Here is a 17405-nt window from a genome sequence, read left to right as displayed (position 1 = left end):
GCTGAGGGGCTGGTGCACCTGTATCACCTTTTCTACCATATTCTGGTCTTTTTTTGCCCCCCTTTTTGCTTTTTGGTTAGCCTCTCTGACATTTATCAGACTTCTACAGATTGCCAGTGAAAGAAATAACCACGATCTGATAACTTTACGTGGAATTGTCTATTGATTGCCCCTAAGAAGCAAATTACTGTGTCAGCTGTGGGCCCATGTCCGGGGGGGGGGGGGATTTAGGAGGGTGGCCCACAGGTATCTATATGGCGAACAGAAAAAAATGTAGAATAAAAAATGATTGTTTTCTGTCTGCACAGAGGAAATGTACACAATAATAAAGGCTGTGCACTTCAATAACTGCTTTGACCTGCAACCTAAAAACACTGTGCTGCCATGGCTTCATTGTATGTTCCCCCATTATACAGAAAAAAACTCTTTCACTTCTGAATTGGAGGCATTGCCCCATATGTCAAGACAAATATCATAATATTTGTTTTAAAAAATGTACATTTGTTTTTGCACTGTATTGCACTGTATTTCTGCTTGTACTTAAACTCATGAAAATAAACTGTACACCCATCTTATTGTAGATAGTGACCAATAATGATGGAATACTTTGCATATACTTACAGTATGTCTCCATTTATGCTGAAGTAGGAACATATCATTTATAATGTCTAAAATTGGTTTGGCCAAAAACATCAGGATCTAGAGGTCAACATGGGAGCAAATGGCCAGACTCTGCCTCCGTTCAGAGTGACTGGATTCCTGGTTGCTAAGGGTCTCCGGCAAACAGTTCAAATGAAAACATACATTATCCTGTTTTTTACCATAAAAACAAATCCTTGCAAGTCACAGGGGCCCATTTACTTAGTTCGAGTGAAGGAATAAAGGAAAAAAAGTTCGAATTTTGAATGGTCGAATATGGCTACTTCGACCATCGAATGGGCTACTTCGACCTTCGACTACGACCTTTGACTACAAATCGAACGATTCGAACTAAAAATCATTCGACTATTCGACCATTCGATAGTCGAAGTACTGTCTCTTTAAAAAATTCTTCGACCCCCTAGTTCGCCACCTAAAACCTACCGAGGCCAATGTTAGCCTATGGGGAAGGTCCCCATAGGCTTCCTAAAAATTTCCTGATCAAAACCTTCGATCGATGAATTAAAATCCTTCGAATCGTTCGATTGGAAGGATTTAATCGATCGAACGAATAGCGCAAAATCCTTCGACTTCGATATTCGAAGTCGAATGATTTTACTTCGACGGTCGAATATCGAGGGTTAATTAACCCTCGATATTCGACCCTAGGTAAATGTGCCCCACAATATGGTCAAGATTTTGGGGAGAATCTTAGCCATACGTCTTACAAATTGCCCTGAAATTCTAGCGTATATGTTGCAAATCTATTTTGATTTAAAAATAATATTGCTTAGTATAGTTATTATAATAGCACATAACCAAAATCAGCAATCCTTCTCTAAGCAAACACATGACACAAAGAAGTTAAAACTTATTCCAGTGCATCTCTTCCTCTACTATCAACATTCTTTTTGAAAGTGTAACACGTTTAAAAGACAATGCGTAGCCCTTAATCTATCTGACTGAGCAAGAAATAAACTTGGCAGGGTACTTACTCCAGCTTCACATAGATTTTTCAGCACCCGAACTACTGGTTTGGGATTTCAGCCATAAGGGGCTGAACACATCATTCTAAATTATTATTTTTGTCTTCTTCTACAAATTTAAAAGACATATCTACATCCTTATATTGTTATTGGTGGCAGATTACACACTTTGAATGCTCCCTTTTATAGTAAGCCAAACTACAAAAAGAAGGAAATAAATTCAGCATTACCATCCAGCATTTAGACAGACATCGAGCCTCTGCACTTCCTCTGTCCTACATGGTCCATGGTCTCGTGCCTCCCTCTGTCAGGACAGCAATGGCTGCTTTCTTTTTTTGCTTTTTTAGAATGCTAATTATAGGTGTCCTCCTCATCCTGCTATGGAAAAAAAACATTATGCCCTGCCAAGAAGTGAAGAGTTCACGCCACTTGTAGCTAGCTGATGTTTACACAGTCTGTCTAAAGGGGGTCAGACAAATGCTGACAAATGTACTAAAAACATATCTGTCTATGTGTCAACTAACCTATTATTTACCATCGTTATCTCTCTTTTTCTTCCTCTTCAGGATTCATGTATAAATGGATCATATAACAAATCAGAGGATAAATGGAAACATTGTCATAAATGTGCCTCTGTATTAAATAAAAAAATAACATGTTTTTCTCAGTTCGTTTAGAATTGTGTCTGCAGTTACCATGAAAACATTTATTTGGGGTGCTCTATAGGATACATTTTGCCAAATCCAATTACATAAAAAATTTGTTAAATTATGTCAGGAGTTTGATAAGATGTTTCCCCTGTTTTTTTACCCGTTTTTTGTATTTGTCAATATTTTAGAAACTGACACAGCATGGTAAGTAGTTTAGAGCTAGGACTTACCTACTCAGCTACTATTCAATATTGTGGCATGGGTTGTAAGTCACTTAACAAACACTGCAACCCAGGGAAAGTTGCTCACCGCTCCTTTATGCCAGATTGAAAATCCAGCACAAGAACCAGTGAGTGCGCAACAAAGCGAATTACCTGCTTCTCTCCCCTGCCCCTTAGGCAGACGAAAAGCAACAGATCTGCTCCTTTACACTTCCAGGTTTAGCTGCATTGACAGGCACAGCTTCGGTCTGAATGCAGCTACATGGAGCAGAGCAGAGATTGCCCACAAAAAAACATGAAAGCATGTTGTTTTTGGGTCGATCGTTGATACACTTCGTGTAGCTGCACTCAGCAGCGAGTCAAACTCTTTGTGTGTTCTTGCCCTTAAGAGACAGTTAGACACCCTGCCCCTTTTCCTAATTCAGGTTAACACTCAAGGGACTAGCCACAGGTCTTCCTTTTTTGGAGTGCACCATTTTGCATGCTTTATGCTGAATGCAGTCCTTTTTTGCACTTAGCATACTGTGTTCTACTTTGGAAATGACTCCAATGAGGGTCGCCACCTTTCCTCATCATGATCTCCAGACATGGGGGCAGACAGTGCCATAATGGGGGCTGGGCTATCATGTTATGGGGCAGACCGGCAGCATCATGGGTTGGTTGGCCGACCACCATGTCAATCTAAGAACATCCTGCCTAGTTTTCCTAATTTGGAAAAGTGGGCAGGCAGTTTTGACCCAGACAGCCCTTCTGAAATTCGGCTGTCTAGGTCAAAACTGGACAGGTGGTAACCCTACCCCTACTATTTTTGTAAACATTCATAGCACATTCTAGCAATTCTTAATGGGTCATTTACAACTGGGAAGGCAGAGTGCAAAAACAAGACATAATCCAACATTTTTTTTTGAATTTTGCACCATGCCTTCTGCCTGTGTTTGGCAGCTCTGTATTCATGATAGGTGGGAGGAGGACACATGGCAGCATCCACCCTCCCTTGCATAAAGTGCTTATCACACACACAAGCAAGTTAGGGGGTGGCAGTGGATGTTGTCTGCAATGGGGCCCTGTACTCACTGCCTGTAGTATGGCACAGCTCAGCTAGACCCTGGGGTAGAAGTGCTCTCTGCTTGATCGAGGGCCAGAACTAGGGGTAAGCAGAAGAGGCCGCTGCCTAGGGTGCAATTAAAGGTGCAATTACGGGGGGTGCTGGGTTCTTACATTTAAACTTGTCTTGTTCCTATCTTTTGTCCATGTTCGCCCTATCCATGTTCTTACTCCCCTTCATTCCCTCTGTCACCCACCACTTCGTCATTCTCCCCTCCCTGCTGTCACCCTCCCCTCCCTGTTTTATTTATCCTAGTGGAAATCCCCTGAGGTGTGCTCCTCAGTGTTCCCTAGGTGGAGGCACTGCACTGTAAATCCCAGTTCCCAGTACTTTTCATACACAAAAGGGAATCAGGGCCCTGGATTGCCACAGGTTAATTGCTATTTAAAGAGACAGTAACCAAATTAGGGTTATACTATGTTCCAGTGTCGGACTGGCCCACCGGGATACCAGGAAAACTCCCGGTGGGCCCAGGTGTCAGTGGGCCCTCATGCTGCTAAACTTTTGGTCTATTTTATGGCCATTCCCTATTTCTATGAGAACAAAGAGGCTAAATAGATGGAATAATAGATTATAGTATGTAAAGAAAAGAGACTAGGAGAATAGAGCTTGAGTGAGGGAAGAAAATAATACTTAGAGTGCGCCCCTGGTCTAAAGGTTTTTGGTGGGCCCCTTCTGTCCCAGTCTGACACTGCTATGTTCAGTGATCATTCCAGCACTGGTCAGTCTTGCCCGTTCATGCACCAATCTGCTCATTTCACTCAATAATAATCAAATCCTTAAAATATCTAGACAAACTTTTTTTTAATTAATCAGTCAGTCGCAGACACAGCAGCTTGTGGCTCTTGTTTTGTGGCATATTACAATGTCTACATCATCATCCTCTGATGTCAACCACAACAAGTGTTGCATGCTGCCATGGCAATAGGGGAAGCATTACACTGTTGGCTAAAAAGAAAATTTATACAGGAATGTATGTTACAAAAAACACAAATAATGAACAACTCTTTGATAACATTCTAAAATCAAGAAAACACAGGACACGGAAATAGTTTATAGAAAGATATTCTTTATTGTTGTTTCCATTTGTCAATGCATAGGACGATATTATGCTGAACATTATTATCCATAATCTGTCATCCTTAAATAATACAAAGTTTAAAAAAAACAAAAATAATGACGTTGCCTTTATGTGTGTTATGTTGCCAAGATGGTGTTATTGTCACTTTAAATCAGCAGCACATGGACAACAAGTTCTGTCAGGCTGGCTTTGGGGTGGCACCATCACTATTTTTCAAGGGGAACTATTGTGAAAATGAACATTTAATATAAGGTTCATCATACTGAAATAAGAAACTTTCTAAATGTAATCAATTACTGCCCTTTCAGGCAGTTTATAAAATTTAAAAACTATTAAGGGTCAAGCAAACCAAAAAATTCCCCTCAAAAATGCACCCGCCCCATGATGGCACCCTAGGGGGGCGCCTACTCTGCCTGCCCCTAGTTCCCACCCTGATTACAGGAAAGCCTGTTGTCATATCTTAATGTTTCATTTAATTCAGCAATCTGGTTGCTAGGATCCAAATTTCCCTAGCAACCATGCACTGATTTGAATAAGAGACTGGAATATGAAAAGGAGAGGTCTGAATAGAAAGATGAGTAATAAAAAGTAGCAATAACAATACATTTGAAGCCTTACAGAGCATTTGTTTTTAGATGGGGTCAGTGACCCCCATTTGAAAAGCTGGTGAGAGTCAGAAGATGAAGGCAAATAATTCAAAAACTATAAAAAAATAAAATTACCAACACCAATTGAAAAGTTGCTTATAATTGGGCATTCTATAACATACTAAATGTTAACCTAAAGGTGAACCACCCCTTTAAAAATCTGAGACACAGCTAAGAAATCATCCATTTGTGCAGTCAGTCTCACAAACTAGTCATCCAGATCTTTAAAGCAGCAAGATCCCTATTAGCAGCTAACTGGAAACGACCGCAGATCCCAGGACTGCAGACACTTATCATAAAAGTAAATTGGATCAGGGCAATGGAATCAATTAGAGAGAAACTACTCTACAGGAGCTACGAAGGAGAGCTGGAATGGTTTCACTGGGACCATCACCCAGAAAACCTGGACCAAAGAGCTAATTATGTAACCTAAGGTATTCTATACAGAACATAAGATGCACTGACCTTTTATAGACAAGAAGCATGGAACCTAACTCTATCCTCCCTTTTACCTCGATATTCGACCCTAGGTAAATGTGCCCCGAAATGTTGAGTTATTCGGCAAAGGCACTAACTTCTAACTGTTCAGCTGATTATATGATCCGCTGTGTAGCAATGCTGTTCTGTGATTAGTGGTGTTACTTTTGATACATAAGTGTAAAAACAGTATGTCATAGTATTCCCTTTTGCTGAACTTATTTTTTCTCTTTTAAACCAATAAAATGTCAAATTACAAAAGAACAGATATAATAACCAATAACAGATATAATAACCGCTGTCAGGGATCTGCCTGCCAATACCATAGAATTTATTGTTTTGGGTTCCAAATGAACCCACATGGATGGGTTGATACTTCTAAACAAAATGGTATCAAACTAAGACTTTGAGCAGCCAAAGGTGGTCCTCAACCCCCCCATCATTTAGGGACCATGTAGGGGAGACCTTATTGGTGAGAAGGCCTTAGGTAAGAAGGAACTTTGTGAGTCAATCCTATGGCATTGCTGCTTAGTGGTGGATCACTATAAGGGCAAACCAGGCAGTTAACTGGGACCAATACTTTGCAGGGGCCCAGTGGTGTGGAACAGGCATGGAGGCAGAGCTGGATGTGTAAAGGAACATATGACTATAGGGGTATGGTAGCACCAATGCGTTCTGAGAACTGCCTTTGAGTTTTAAAATATAACATTTTATCTTTTGCAAAAGTGAGGCCAGATCAGCTGTTTCTGAGCAAGTGTGATAACCATGTGGGTCACTCTTCCACTAAATAACTATGTGTTCATAATAATAATAGTAATAAAAAGTAATCTCAAAGATGATCTTCAGCTTAATAAATGTAGTCCTCAACAAAGTGAATAGGTGAAACAAATTGTGCCAATGAAACAATACTTCACTCACAGTCACACACCAATGGTTGAATTAGCACATGTTTCTACATGTGAGCAGTAACGCCACACCAAGGCTTCAACCTTGTTACCGGCACGCCGGGTGTAACGCCTCACACAACAGGACAAACGTGACAAACAAAGACAACAAACGAGGTTTTAACTGCACGTGTCTATGAAGTCCCACCCTTTGCTCATTTAACAACAACTTAACATGACAAGGTAAAAAAAAACCATCTTACTTCAGATTGGGAAAAAACCCTTGCCCTTGATTTCTACACAACTATGAGAACTATAGAACTATATACATAACTAACAGGGTATTGGGGTCTATAGACATGATGTGCAGGAAGACAAACAGGCTGTGATCTTAGACTCTGTTTGCCTTCTGTTACACCCTTATCCTTTCATATCTCACGTTCACGCACCATTCACACACATATAGATACCCACCTAATACTTACCAGATGAGCCACTGCCACTCCAGGATCCCAAAACCTGATTTTACCAAGGAATCTTATGATCTGAAGGATGGTATCTCAGGATGAAGGTGGAGTTGTTCTTGCCCAGGAAATGCAGAAGATGGAACAGCCTTTGTGCAGCAGGTGGAGCTGATCTTGAAGCCTATAGATATGCCCACTGTCCTCTGATCTTATGTACTTATGCTAGATGGAACAGCATGTTATTATGACTGGCTGGATTACTCACTCTCATACATACTTACTCCAGCCAGGAGGAACTTAGGAATGAAAGGCCAGAGACGATATTATTGTCCCTTGATGTGGCTTCATTCTCCTGGGACCCGACGAACGACAGATTCCCATCATATGGCCTGAAGAGCTTTGCTGATGGCTGTGTGAAAGGTAAAAATAATTTTAGTTCAGATGATACAAAATATCTATTATGAGTGAGAAAACAAAAAAATCTATGTATATGCTTTTAGAAGTTTTTGTTGTAAAAATAGCAGTTTGTGTCTTTGCCATGTGTTTAATATTATTATACAACAAAGATTATAATGAAAATATCCATCTTTTAGACATGAAAGTGCAATAATGATGCTTTTGCAGAGACATCTCCATATGTGTATAGATATTCGTGTGTGTGTAAATATGGTGATTTATGTGTTTAATGTTTAAATAAAACTTCCACAAATTAATCCACTACTTTCACATTCATCTGTCACAAATCATCTACTTACTTTGCGTGGCTGAAAAGGGGGCTCTGCTCCTTCCTCTTCCAGCACCACCCAGTCGATGGGCTCAAAGAACGGGTGGCACCTGATGTCTCCTCTGGCCCCGAGCCGTCGCCTCGGCTTCTTTTTGAGGAGCTAAAGGTTCAAAGGGCAATTATTTTAATACCACAGATTTTATACACACTAAAATACCCATCGATATAATCACTGCAAATGATTTATAGGTTTGCAAGTTAATTATTCAAATTGCTAATAGGTTAGTTGGAATTAAAATGACAACAGTCATTCAGTCTGGGACAGGTTTTTATGATACATTATAGAACATGCGGTTTCAGATTGTAACTTAAAACTCTTGTAGCTCATTCATGTTATTGTATAACCCTATAAGAATGCAAAGGTGATAAAAGGTTTTAACTAAGGCAATGCAGTAAAATAAAAACTATTTGTGTTACATTACTATATCTCTGTCCCTCTGTTGCTACCCACCTTTTTCAGCAGATGTATTAAATCATCATCCAGCCACTTTGGTATTTCAGGCTCATCGTTGATGATCGAATCAATGAGCTCCTGTTTGGTAAACCTGTAAAAAGGGTTCTCTCCGGAGGCTATTTTGCAGATGGTGATGCCACAGGACCACCAGTCGACTGCTGCATTGTAAGGTTTTCCTTGCAGAATCTTGAAAAGAAAGAAAAGCTATAACTTAGGAGCAACATGGCATCCTCTGTGTATATTTACTGGTATTATGTTAACAACGAATTCAATAGATTTAGCTGGCCATTGTGTGCAATGAGAAATGCATGTGTCCCAATCAGCGGGGTATGAGTAGAAACACCTGTATTGTCACATGCAGTAAGGATGATGCCTGGCACAACATAGGAGTTAGTTATATAAATGATCATATAAAGTTATATGACGTAAAAACGTGTTTTGCTAGTCTAGTCACCAGTAGCAACCAATCAGCAGAAAGCACTAAAATAAAACATCTCTTTGGTTGCTATGGGTTATGGCCCAGTCAATTGTTGTGCCTTTTACTACATATGAGGGTTGATATTTTGATAATGATAAAGCCAATTGTGCCTATTTGTATAACATGTTGGTATATATGTCATCATCAGCTAAATACAGCTCTGTTGTCTTATTCTCCTTTACTTGGTTTTTACTGTAAATATACTGTAATTCCATGTCTTACCTCTGGGGCCATGTATTCAGTAGTTCCGGCCCAGCCCGTGATGGTATCACCTTTGAAGATGTTTTGTACAGCCAAGCCGAAGTCTGAGATCCTAATGTGGCCTTGGTGATCCAATAAGATGTTACGGGGTTTGATGTCTCTGTAATATAGAGAATAAAGGAGTTACACAGAAAAAGGCAAGGGCTGCTGATCTGCAGAGCAACCTGTGTGTGGCCTCTGCTGTAGAAAGTTACAGAGATGAAGAAATTGATACTGACCGATGGATGATCCCCTTGCTGTGCAGGAATTGCAGGCCACATACCATCTCTGCAGAATGGAACCTTTAAAAAAGTAAATAATGGTTAACCCCATAAACATTTCTCTATAATATGTGCCCATTCATTTCAGATAACGTAAAATAATTGACTATTAAATTTGAAAATGATGCTTCCTAGAGTCAATATGTACATATTATATTATTCCATCCTTCTTACAACATGATTTTTCTGATCACTCTAAGGATATTAGTAATGATATGGTTAAAAAACACAGCTATATGTGCCTTGGGTTCTTAACAAGAAAGCACACACAAACACTGGGTGTATTTACCTACAATAGGCAAATTTGCACCTGCAAGTTACCCATGGAAACCCATGGTTTGATGTCTCTGTAATATAGAGAATAAAGGAGTTACACAGAAAAAGGCAAGGGCTGCTGATCTGCAGAGCAACCTGTGTGTGGCCTCTGCTGTAGAAAGTTACAGAGATGAAGAAATTGATACTGACCGATGGATGATCCCCTTGCTGTGCAGGAATTGCAGGCCACATACCATCTCTGCAGAATGGAACCTTTAAAAAAGTAAATAATGGTTAACCCCATAAACATTTCTCTATAATATGTGCCCATTCATTTCAGATAACGTAAAATAATTGACTATTAAATTTGAAAATGATGCTTCCTAGAGTCAATATGTACATATTATATTATTCCATCCTTCTTACAACATGATTTTTCTGATCACTCTAAGGATATTAGTAATGATATGGTTAAAAAACACAGCTATATGTGCCTTGGGTTCTTAACAAGAAAGCACACACAAACACTGGGTGTATTTACCTACAATAGGCAAATTTGCACCTGCAAGTTACCCATGGAAACCAATAACATTTTTGCTTTTATTGTTCAATCTTCACTGTTCAGTTGCTCTGGGTAACTGTCCAGGTGCAAATTTGCCCAGTGTTGCTAAATGTGCTTTATGGAATGAAAAAGGAGCAAATATAAGGGGTACTGTAATAAAAAGTGCTGTCTGGTTAATGGTTATTAGCCAAGTTGCAAACTTTAGGCCATTTATTACTTTACTCCCATAGGTTTAATTGGTATAAAAGTATTTCGTAGTGATATTATACTAGTACCATTTATAACATGTGCTACTTACAGGACTCTGTCCATGTCTAGGCTGCCGTGTTTTTTCAGCTCGTCTGCCAGGCTTCCCCCGCTCAGGAACTCCATTACGAAAAAGGCATGCCGCTGGTGACACAGACAGATAACACATACAAGTTGGTACATAGATATAGAAAACCAAATAGGATTGGGAAATGAGTCATCTGGGCTTTATCAGTATATATGTTACACAAAGTGAATTAAATATCCAGCATCAGTTCATTCATATTGTTGGTAGTTGATGGGTAACTTGGCTGGGACCGACCGGGAGATCCTCTGCTAGTCTGGTAGACCAATCCAAACCTGCATCTATGGAACTAAATGGCAATACTGAGTCAATGTTTTACCTGGGTTTGAAAAGCGGCATAGCCTCGGCAAAGAAATTCACAGTCCCTTGAGATGTTTAGGACTTGTGCCTCAGTGATAATGCTCTCGTAGTCTGTCTCTGATTTTCTGATGGACTTGAGAGCCACATATGGCCGCCTGTCTTTCAACTTGGCCAGCATTACCTGAGAAAGGCAAGAAAAGAGTCAATATATACTGAATTTAGAGCTCTAACATGGGAAACACATTGATATATATAGTTGGAAATATTATTCAGTTTTGCATTTTGTTTCTTGTGTACCAGATTCAATTCACAAGAAAAAGGTTTATCTAGTGAAAACCTATGGGCGAAATTCAATTTGAGACGCAATTCAATTGAGAAAAGCTTATCTCACTGTTTAAAATGTCAAAACGGTATTGATTTCTATGTTACAAAACTGGAACTGAACTAGAAGAGTTTTTTATCAAGTAATTGAATCTCATCTATAAGTGTTCACATCATAAACCACAAAATAACTAATTCTTTACTGAAGTGAATCTGTCCCATTATTGGAAATAGTCAGCTGAACACTCATTCCTAGTCCTTCCTAACAAATCTAGGATTTAGAACCTACAAAAAAAAGCTGTGCCTAATGGAAACCAGTCACTCACTTTGCCAAATCCTCCTGTTCCCAGCACAGAGAAGAAGTCGTAGCTGGAGGCACTGAGCGGGTCAAGCCTTGAAGACTGAGCTGGTCTCACGGTGTTGGATCCTCCTGGTGAAGAAAATAGATATTATTTATAGCATGCACATTTTAATATTTTGAGCTTTTTCAATATAGGCCCATTTTCTAGAAGAAACATTTAATTTACCTAGGAAAACTATATATTAATTGTAAGACAAAATAAGCTTTCTAAATATGCCTTAACATGTCACATTGTCAGCAAAAAACTGATTAGTTGTTTCAATTTACCTCACCTGGGCAAACATTACAACTGGGGGGGATAAGTTAAAGTACACTTTTCTCAGCAGCTTTCTGATTGGTTACTACAGTCAACTGCCCTTATGCAATTTTGAATCCATATTAGTAACCAAGCCCTACACAGCAATTGCACTGGTACATTATTGTCAGTTGGAAATCATGTGGGCTGCCCCTTTTTGCAATTTAGTGAAATATGCAGTCAATATCAATATCGCATTGCCAGCTCCTCTAAATATAACAGGAAGGAGACCCCTAATAGTTTGGCGGTTGATACATAAACATATAGGATTATAAATTAAAATGGGCACAGGTCTAATAACCAATAGTAAGTAATCAGCAGGTAGCATTTACTGGTCAACTGCTTGGCTGATTTGGGTTAGTGCCCTTGGGCAAATTTGGTGTCTTTAGTTATATATTATATATGGGGATAAGTGTTAATTGCACCAGTGCAATTACCCCTAAAAGCCAATTAGATCATTCTAGTCATTTCATGCTGAAATACACTGTTTCAAGCTGCTTGATGATTAGTTGCTATTGGCATCTGCACTTGTGCAATTTAGCACCTACAGGTATGTTAGTAGCTAAGCTATAAACAGTAATTTCCCCAATAAATTATGGGCAGCTGGCAATCATGTGGGCCATTTCTTTATCAAAAAGCAATTTTTTCCTTTACCTTCATCAATCTCCTCCCTTCTCCGTTTCTCCTCCCTGCAGCTCTCATCTGGTAACCTCTGCTCCTCCAAACTCCTCGCTCTCTTCTTCTTTCCATCTTCATTCTCTTCGCTTCCTGTTATTCTTCTTTTCTTCTGTGATGGTCCGGGGTCCGAAACGCCATAATTTGGATAAATCTGCTTCATTTTCTCTCTAAAATCGCACAAATCTCTCTCCTCGCCTCTCTCTCTCTCTCAAAGTCACCTCAGCAACAGTCACTTTCCAACGGTTGAGGTCTCATGCCCTGTGCCACTGCATGACATCATCACCTGGGCACAGGCTGGAAGAAACCATTGCAGCACAGGGCCAGGTACATAGTTCTATATTCACTTACAGATTCTATGGTCTGTATTCTATACATTCCCTATGCTGTTAGTTTATCAGCTTTGTTATCCTTAATGTATTTATATTTCATTCTGTTTGTCCAGTCTGTGGTTCAAATCTGATTCTGAGCTGTTTAATATATGAAAGTCCATTCACTTTACTTTTTAGGTGCATGGGAAGTCATTTGCTGTCATAGCTGCCATAAACCCAACATACAGGTTTTCTCTTCACTACAGTGTAAGGTTCATATAGAAACAATAAGGGATACCCCATCCAATAAACTCTAGTTCCAGATTTTTCAAATGGATTTTTCCCAGAAAACAAACAAAAACACACACACATCCAGCCTTTGGCAATCACTCTTCTCTAAAGGAATGAACATGCACTGCTAAGGGGACTGAGTTAAATGAAGAGGGAACAAGGTCCCGGGCTAGGGGATAGAAGAGGTACATATTTGTGGCCCTGCCCCTACCTTTGCACCAACCTCTTCTGCCAACTAGTGATGGGCGAATCTGACCCATTTTGGTTTGGAAAAAATTCACGAAATGGCAGAAATTCACCAAAATGCATTAAAGCCTTTGGTTGTCTAACTCAGGGTCGGACTGGAAGCGTGCATACGCAGCGATGAAAACTTTTTCCCCCCAAAATTTAGATATCGGGAGAGGGGGGTCTGGCCCGTCGGGGGCCCACGAGGGTCGGAGCCCACCGGGGCCGGGCCAGTCCAACACTGGTCTAACTTTTTTTTTTGTGCGATGCGTTAATTTTTGTTTTGTAGTGTGAAATGCAGTGAAAAATTTCACTTATCACTACTACCAACCCTTAAGTGGTGGAACTACCGGAAGTGCCCGTGACCAGAGTTTCCCACAGGGAAAGATGGCAACACTACTGGAGTCTTGGATAGTCACCAAATCGACAGGATCTTCACTCAGGGCCTGATGGATCTTCGCCAAATCCAGAGCAAGGATCATGTCCTGAGTGGGGGCCCTGCTGCACATCCTGCACCAGCAGTTGCAGTAGTTATGTTAGTGCAACCCTTAATTCCTCACTGAGCAACTTATTAATATGTTTTCACATAGAACCTCTTTCAAGCCCCTCTTTACTTCTGAGACAATATATAAATGTAACATAAGGGCCAGTGCACCTATTCATATGAAGCAGGTGAGGGCTGAAAATATATGTGTAATAGGACACATTCATAGACACAGTCATAGCCTATGACTAAGTGTTTGTAACACGAAATGAGTAAGGCTGTATTTATGAAATAATAAACAATTTTATCTACATCTACTGCCTGGTGGAAGATTGCCTTTACTCAAGTGCCTGCTCTACAATTTTTTTGCTGAAGGCTCAGGGCTGTGCACCTGGGCCTCTTCCCTCATTTTGTGAGTTACTTAGCTACATAGGGTCTTGTGTGGAAAAGCAAAAAGCAAGTTAGTGTTTATTTAGTGAATAAACACTAACTAGCTTTTTGCTTTTCTACACAAGATCCATGAGTGCGGACTTTTTCTTTATTGACTGTACAATTCCTTGTTCCAGCACCTGGGCAGTGACCAGTGTTCTGTGTGCACCAGGCCCATTTTTCTTTGTGTATATATATATATATATATATATATATATATATATATATATATATTATTGATGACAAATATTTTCATTCATCCAGGTCATGGTATATCTAGTATAGATAAATCTAAAAGCAACTGGATAATAATATTAATAATATTATTATTATTATTATTATTATGAGTCAGGATCTCAGCTTCATGTGATCACATGAACTGCTGTAAGGGATGTTAATGAATAGCAGCAATTGCTACATATGATGATGTTGCAGTCACACTCTACTCAAACTGCAAGTGACATTATGACAGAGAATTATTTTTGGTTTTGTTTTTTTATCATTCTGATACATGCTCCATTGTGTATTTTAACTCATGAGTTAACTTATATTTCATTTTTCTTTAGATAAGTCCAAGCCAAATATATTATAGGTTGTTCACCTTTGAGTTAACTTTTAGTATGATGTCGAGAGCGATATACTAAGACACTTTACAATTGGTTTTCATTTTTTATTATTTGTGGTTTTTGGGTTATTCAGCTTTTTTATTTAGCAGCTCTCTAGTTTGCAATTTCAGCAATCTGGTTGCTAGCAGCACAGCAGAGTTCCCAGGTAACCATTTTCTTCCCATTCATATTCTCTTCCTGGCTCAATGCTGACAGGAGCATGCTCCCAGAGTCTTTGTGTCTACAAAGAGACCCTAAAGAATACGAACAGGCAAAAGATGGTGCCTGGGAACCCTGCTGCGCTGCTCTGCATTTTACGGTCAGGTATTTTTTAAGGGGCTATTTTTTCACTAAATCACAGTGCGGGGAGGGAGATGGAGGCAATGGCAGGCAGTTAAGGGAGCTTTTTTTATTGGGGTTTTTAGTTCTCCTTTAAATTTGTGTAGCGATATAGTGAATTAAGTGCACCGTTCTCTAACTATAAGCTACACTATCAATACTGTGCTCCGGATGTTAATTCTTTCAAATATCTTTTATTAAGATTTCATACAAGAACAGGGGATTGCTATCATTAATTAACATTGCAGAAAGTATGTTGCACAGGATATAAGACATCAACATCATGCAGTATTATTCATGCGCTCCTCTTGGTGCCTAATCGTCCCCTACTGACTATGCGTCATAGTGTGAAAGTGTGTGTGGGAGTATGTGGAGGATGGGGTGGGGGAGGCAGGTGAATGCAACATGAGACACCTCTCGGTAGGTTTGGTTTGTCATGCTATCAGCTGAGAATATTCTTGACTCCCTTTGAATACAACCCAAGTGAACCATTGTGCAGTATAATTTCTGACCTGTTTGTCAGTGTGTGTTGATCGTTGTTCAAATTGTTGGATCTCCTCTACCTTCAGCAACCATTCACGGGGTGTTGGTGTTTGCTGATTTTTCCAATATCTGGGTATCAGTAGTTTTGCGGCGTTTAGCAGGTGCGGGAGGGCTGAATTGTGAAAATGGAACTTGTCTTCCGTGGACATGTGAAATAGTAAGGCGTAGGCCGGGTCGTTTAGGTTTCTGTCCCCAGCTACATTTTGACACACCCGGAGGACCGAGTCCCAGTAAGGCTTGATCAAGGGACACGACCAAAAGATGTGGAGCAATGAGCCTACATCACTTCTGCATCTCCAACAGATGTTTGTTGTGTTAGGGTATATTTTATGGAGCTTCTGTGGCGTGTAGTACCACTTGGTCAGAATTTTGTAATTCAACTCTTGAATCCTATTGCACCTGGAGCTGTAAGATAGAGTACGTATCATGTCTATTGTTTCTTCCTCTGTCAGGTTTAGGTTCAGGTCTTTAGACCAGGTGTTAATAAACGGGAGTTCCATGATGTTTTGCTCGCCTGTGGCAGCCTTATAAATTGTAGATAGGGTATGTCTTGGAGGAGTAGCGCTGTGGCACAGCTGTTCAAATTTCGAGAGTTTTCTGCCAAAGACCCTGTCACCTCCTAGTGTACAATAAAAATGTTTAAGCTGACTGTATTGGAGATGCATCCGTGGGGTAAAGGAACATCGCTGGTCCAGCTTCTCTCTCGTGACCATGGTGCCTTTATCTACGAGGTGAATCATTTGTAGGTGATCATCTATGAGCCACGGTTTGTAGTCTTCTCTGTTTAGTGCAGGCGGGAAGTCCGGGTTATTTGTGATAGGTAACAGAGGAGAGGGAACCTTCGCCATGTCCTGTGCTCGTTGGATGCTGTCCCATGTTTCAAGCGTGTGATGTAGCAGGGGGTGTTTTCTGGTGAAGAGCCGTCTATGATTCCTGTTTATCCATGGAATATGGAGCAGGTGAGTTGAAGTCTCTTGCTGTTCTATTTCGATCCATAATTTGTTGTCCAGGTGGTGTGACCAGTCAACTATCCTGTTGAGAATGGCTGCCTTATAGTAGCGGTGAATGTCTGGTAGGGAGGCTCCGCCGGTGGACCTATGCCTAGTTAATATCTGTTTGCGCAATCGGGGTGATTTGTCAAGCCAGATGAATCTGTTGATTGCTGTCTGAAATTTGTTCAGCCAATTATTCGGATACTGGACCGGGAGGGCTTGAAAGAGATATAGCAATCTGGGAAGCACGTTCATCTTCACTACATTCATGCGGCCGAACCATGAGAGTGTGTTGGATCTCCATCTCTTCAGATCTGATTCTATTTTTTTGTATAGATTGGTACAATTCAACTCTCCCCACGCGTTGTGGTCCTTTGACATAATAAGGCCCAGGTAAGTGATGGTGGACGAAGCCCACTTGTAAGGGAAATTCTGGGACAGCCCTTGAATCGTGCGATGTGGTAGTGAAATGTTGAGGGCCTGTGACTTCTTTTGATTGATTTTGAAGTTGCTAACTTTTCCAAATTGGGATAAGGTGTTGGTTAGGTTTGGTATTGTGATAATTGGGTTGGTGACGAAGAATAATAAATCGTCAGCATACGCCGCCGTTTTGTGGTGTCTGCCACCCACTTGGACTCCTCCAATGTCTGGATTATTTCGGATGGCAATTAAGAGTGGTTCGAGTGTCAATACGA

At 40.2% G+C, this 17405-nt stretch overlaps 2 protein-coding genes across 3 annotated transcripts in view; both read right to left on the bottom strand.

Annotated features, from left to right (window-relative positions):
• Positions 1-1944, bottom strand: part of mypn.S (myopalladin S homeolog) — an 84047-nt gene extending 82103 nt beyond the window's left edge. Inside the window, exon 1 of one of the 2 annotated variants that reach the window (XM_018227490.2) lies at positions 1856-1944. Coding sequence is in view for 1 of the 2 variants with exons in the window: in XM_041571002.1 (XP_041426936.1) it covers positions 1856-1858 (3 nt within the window). In the remaining variant the exon portion in view is untranslated. The remainder of the gene's footprint in view (positions 1-1855) is intronic. The other variant, XM_041571002.1, reaches the window with a different exon arrangement.
• A 5487-nt stretch (positions 1945-7431) lies between these two features.
• On the bottom strand, positions 7432-12654 carry LOC121396406 (protein kinase C delta type-like). The gene is made up of 8 exons (XM_041571282.1): positions 12471-12654; positions 11487-11590; positions 10859-11020; positions 10507-10598; positions 9093-9231; positions 8390-8578; positions 7910-8038; positions 7432-7563 (listed from the first exon to the last, which is right to left on the bottom strand). The coding sequence occupies exons 1-8, from the start codon at positions 12652-12654 to the stop codon at positions 7432-7434; spliced, it is 1131 nt and encodes a 376-aa protein (XP_041427216.1).
• Positions 12655-17405: the final 4751 nt, after the last annotated feature.

Source organism: Xenopus laevis, chromosome 7S (genome assembly GCF_017654675.1).
Source record: "Xenopus laevis strain J_2021 chromosome 7S, Xenopus_laevis_v10.1, whole genome shotgun sequence".
In the NCBI taxonomy this organism is placed as follows: Eukaryota; Metazoa; Chordata; class Amphibia; order Anura; family Pipidae; genus Xenopus; species Xenopus laevis.
Note: the sequence above shows the minus strand (reverse complement) of the source record. Positions and strands in the feature narration are given on the sequence as shown.

Excerpts from the sequence above, each read along its gene's own strand:
- LOC121396406 (XM_041571282.1), bottom strand. The coding sequence starts at position 12,654 with ATGAAGCAGATTTATCCAAATTATGGCGTTTCGGACCCCGGACCATCA. Across the intron at positions 8,579-9,092 it reads CTGAATACATGGCCCCAGAG|ATTCTGCAAGGAAAACCTTA; the intron begins GTAAGACATGGA and ends TTTCTTTTCAAG. Across the intron at positions 8,039-8,389 it reads TAATACATCTGCTGAAAAAG|CTCCTCAAAAAGAAGCCGAG; the intron begins GTGGGTAGCAAC and ends TTGAACCTTTAG.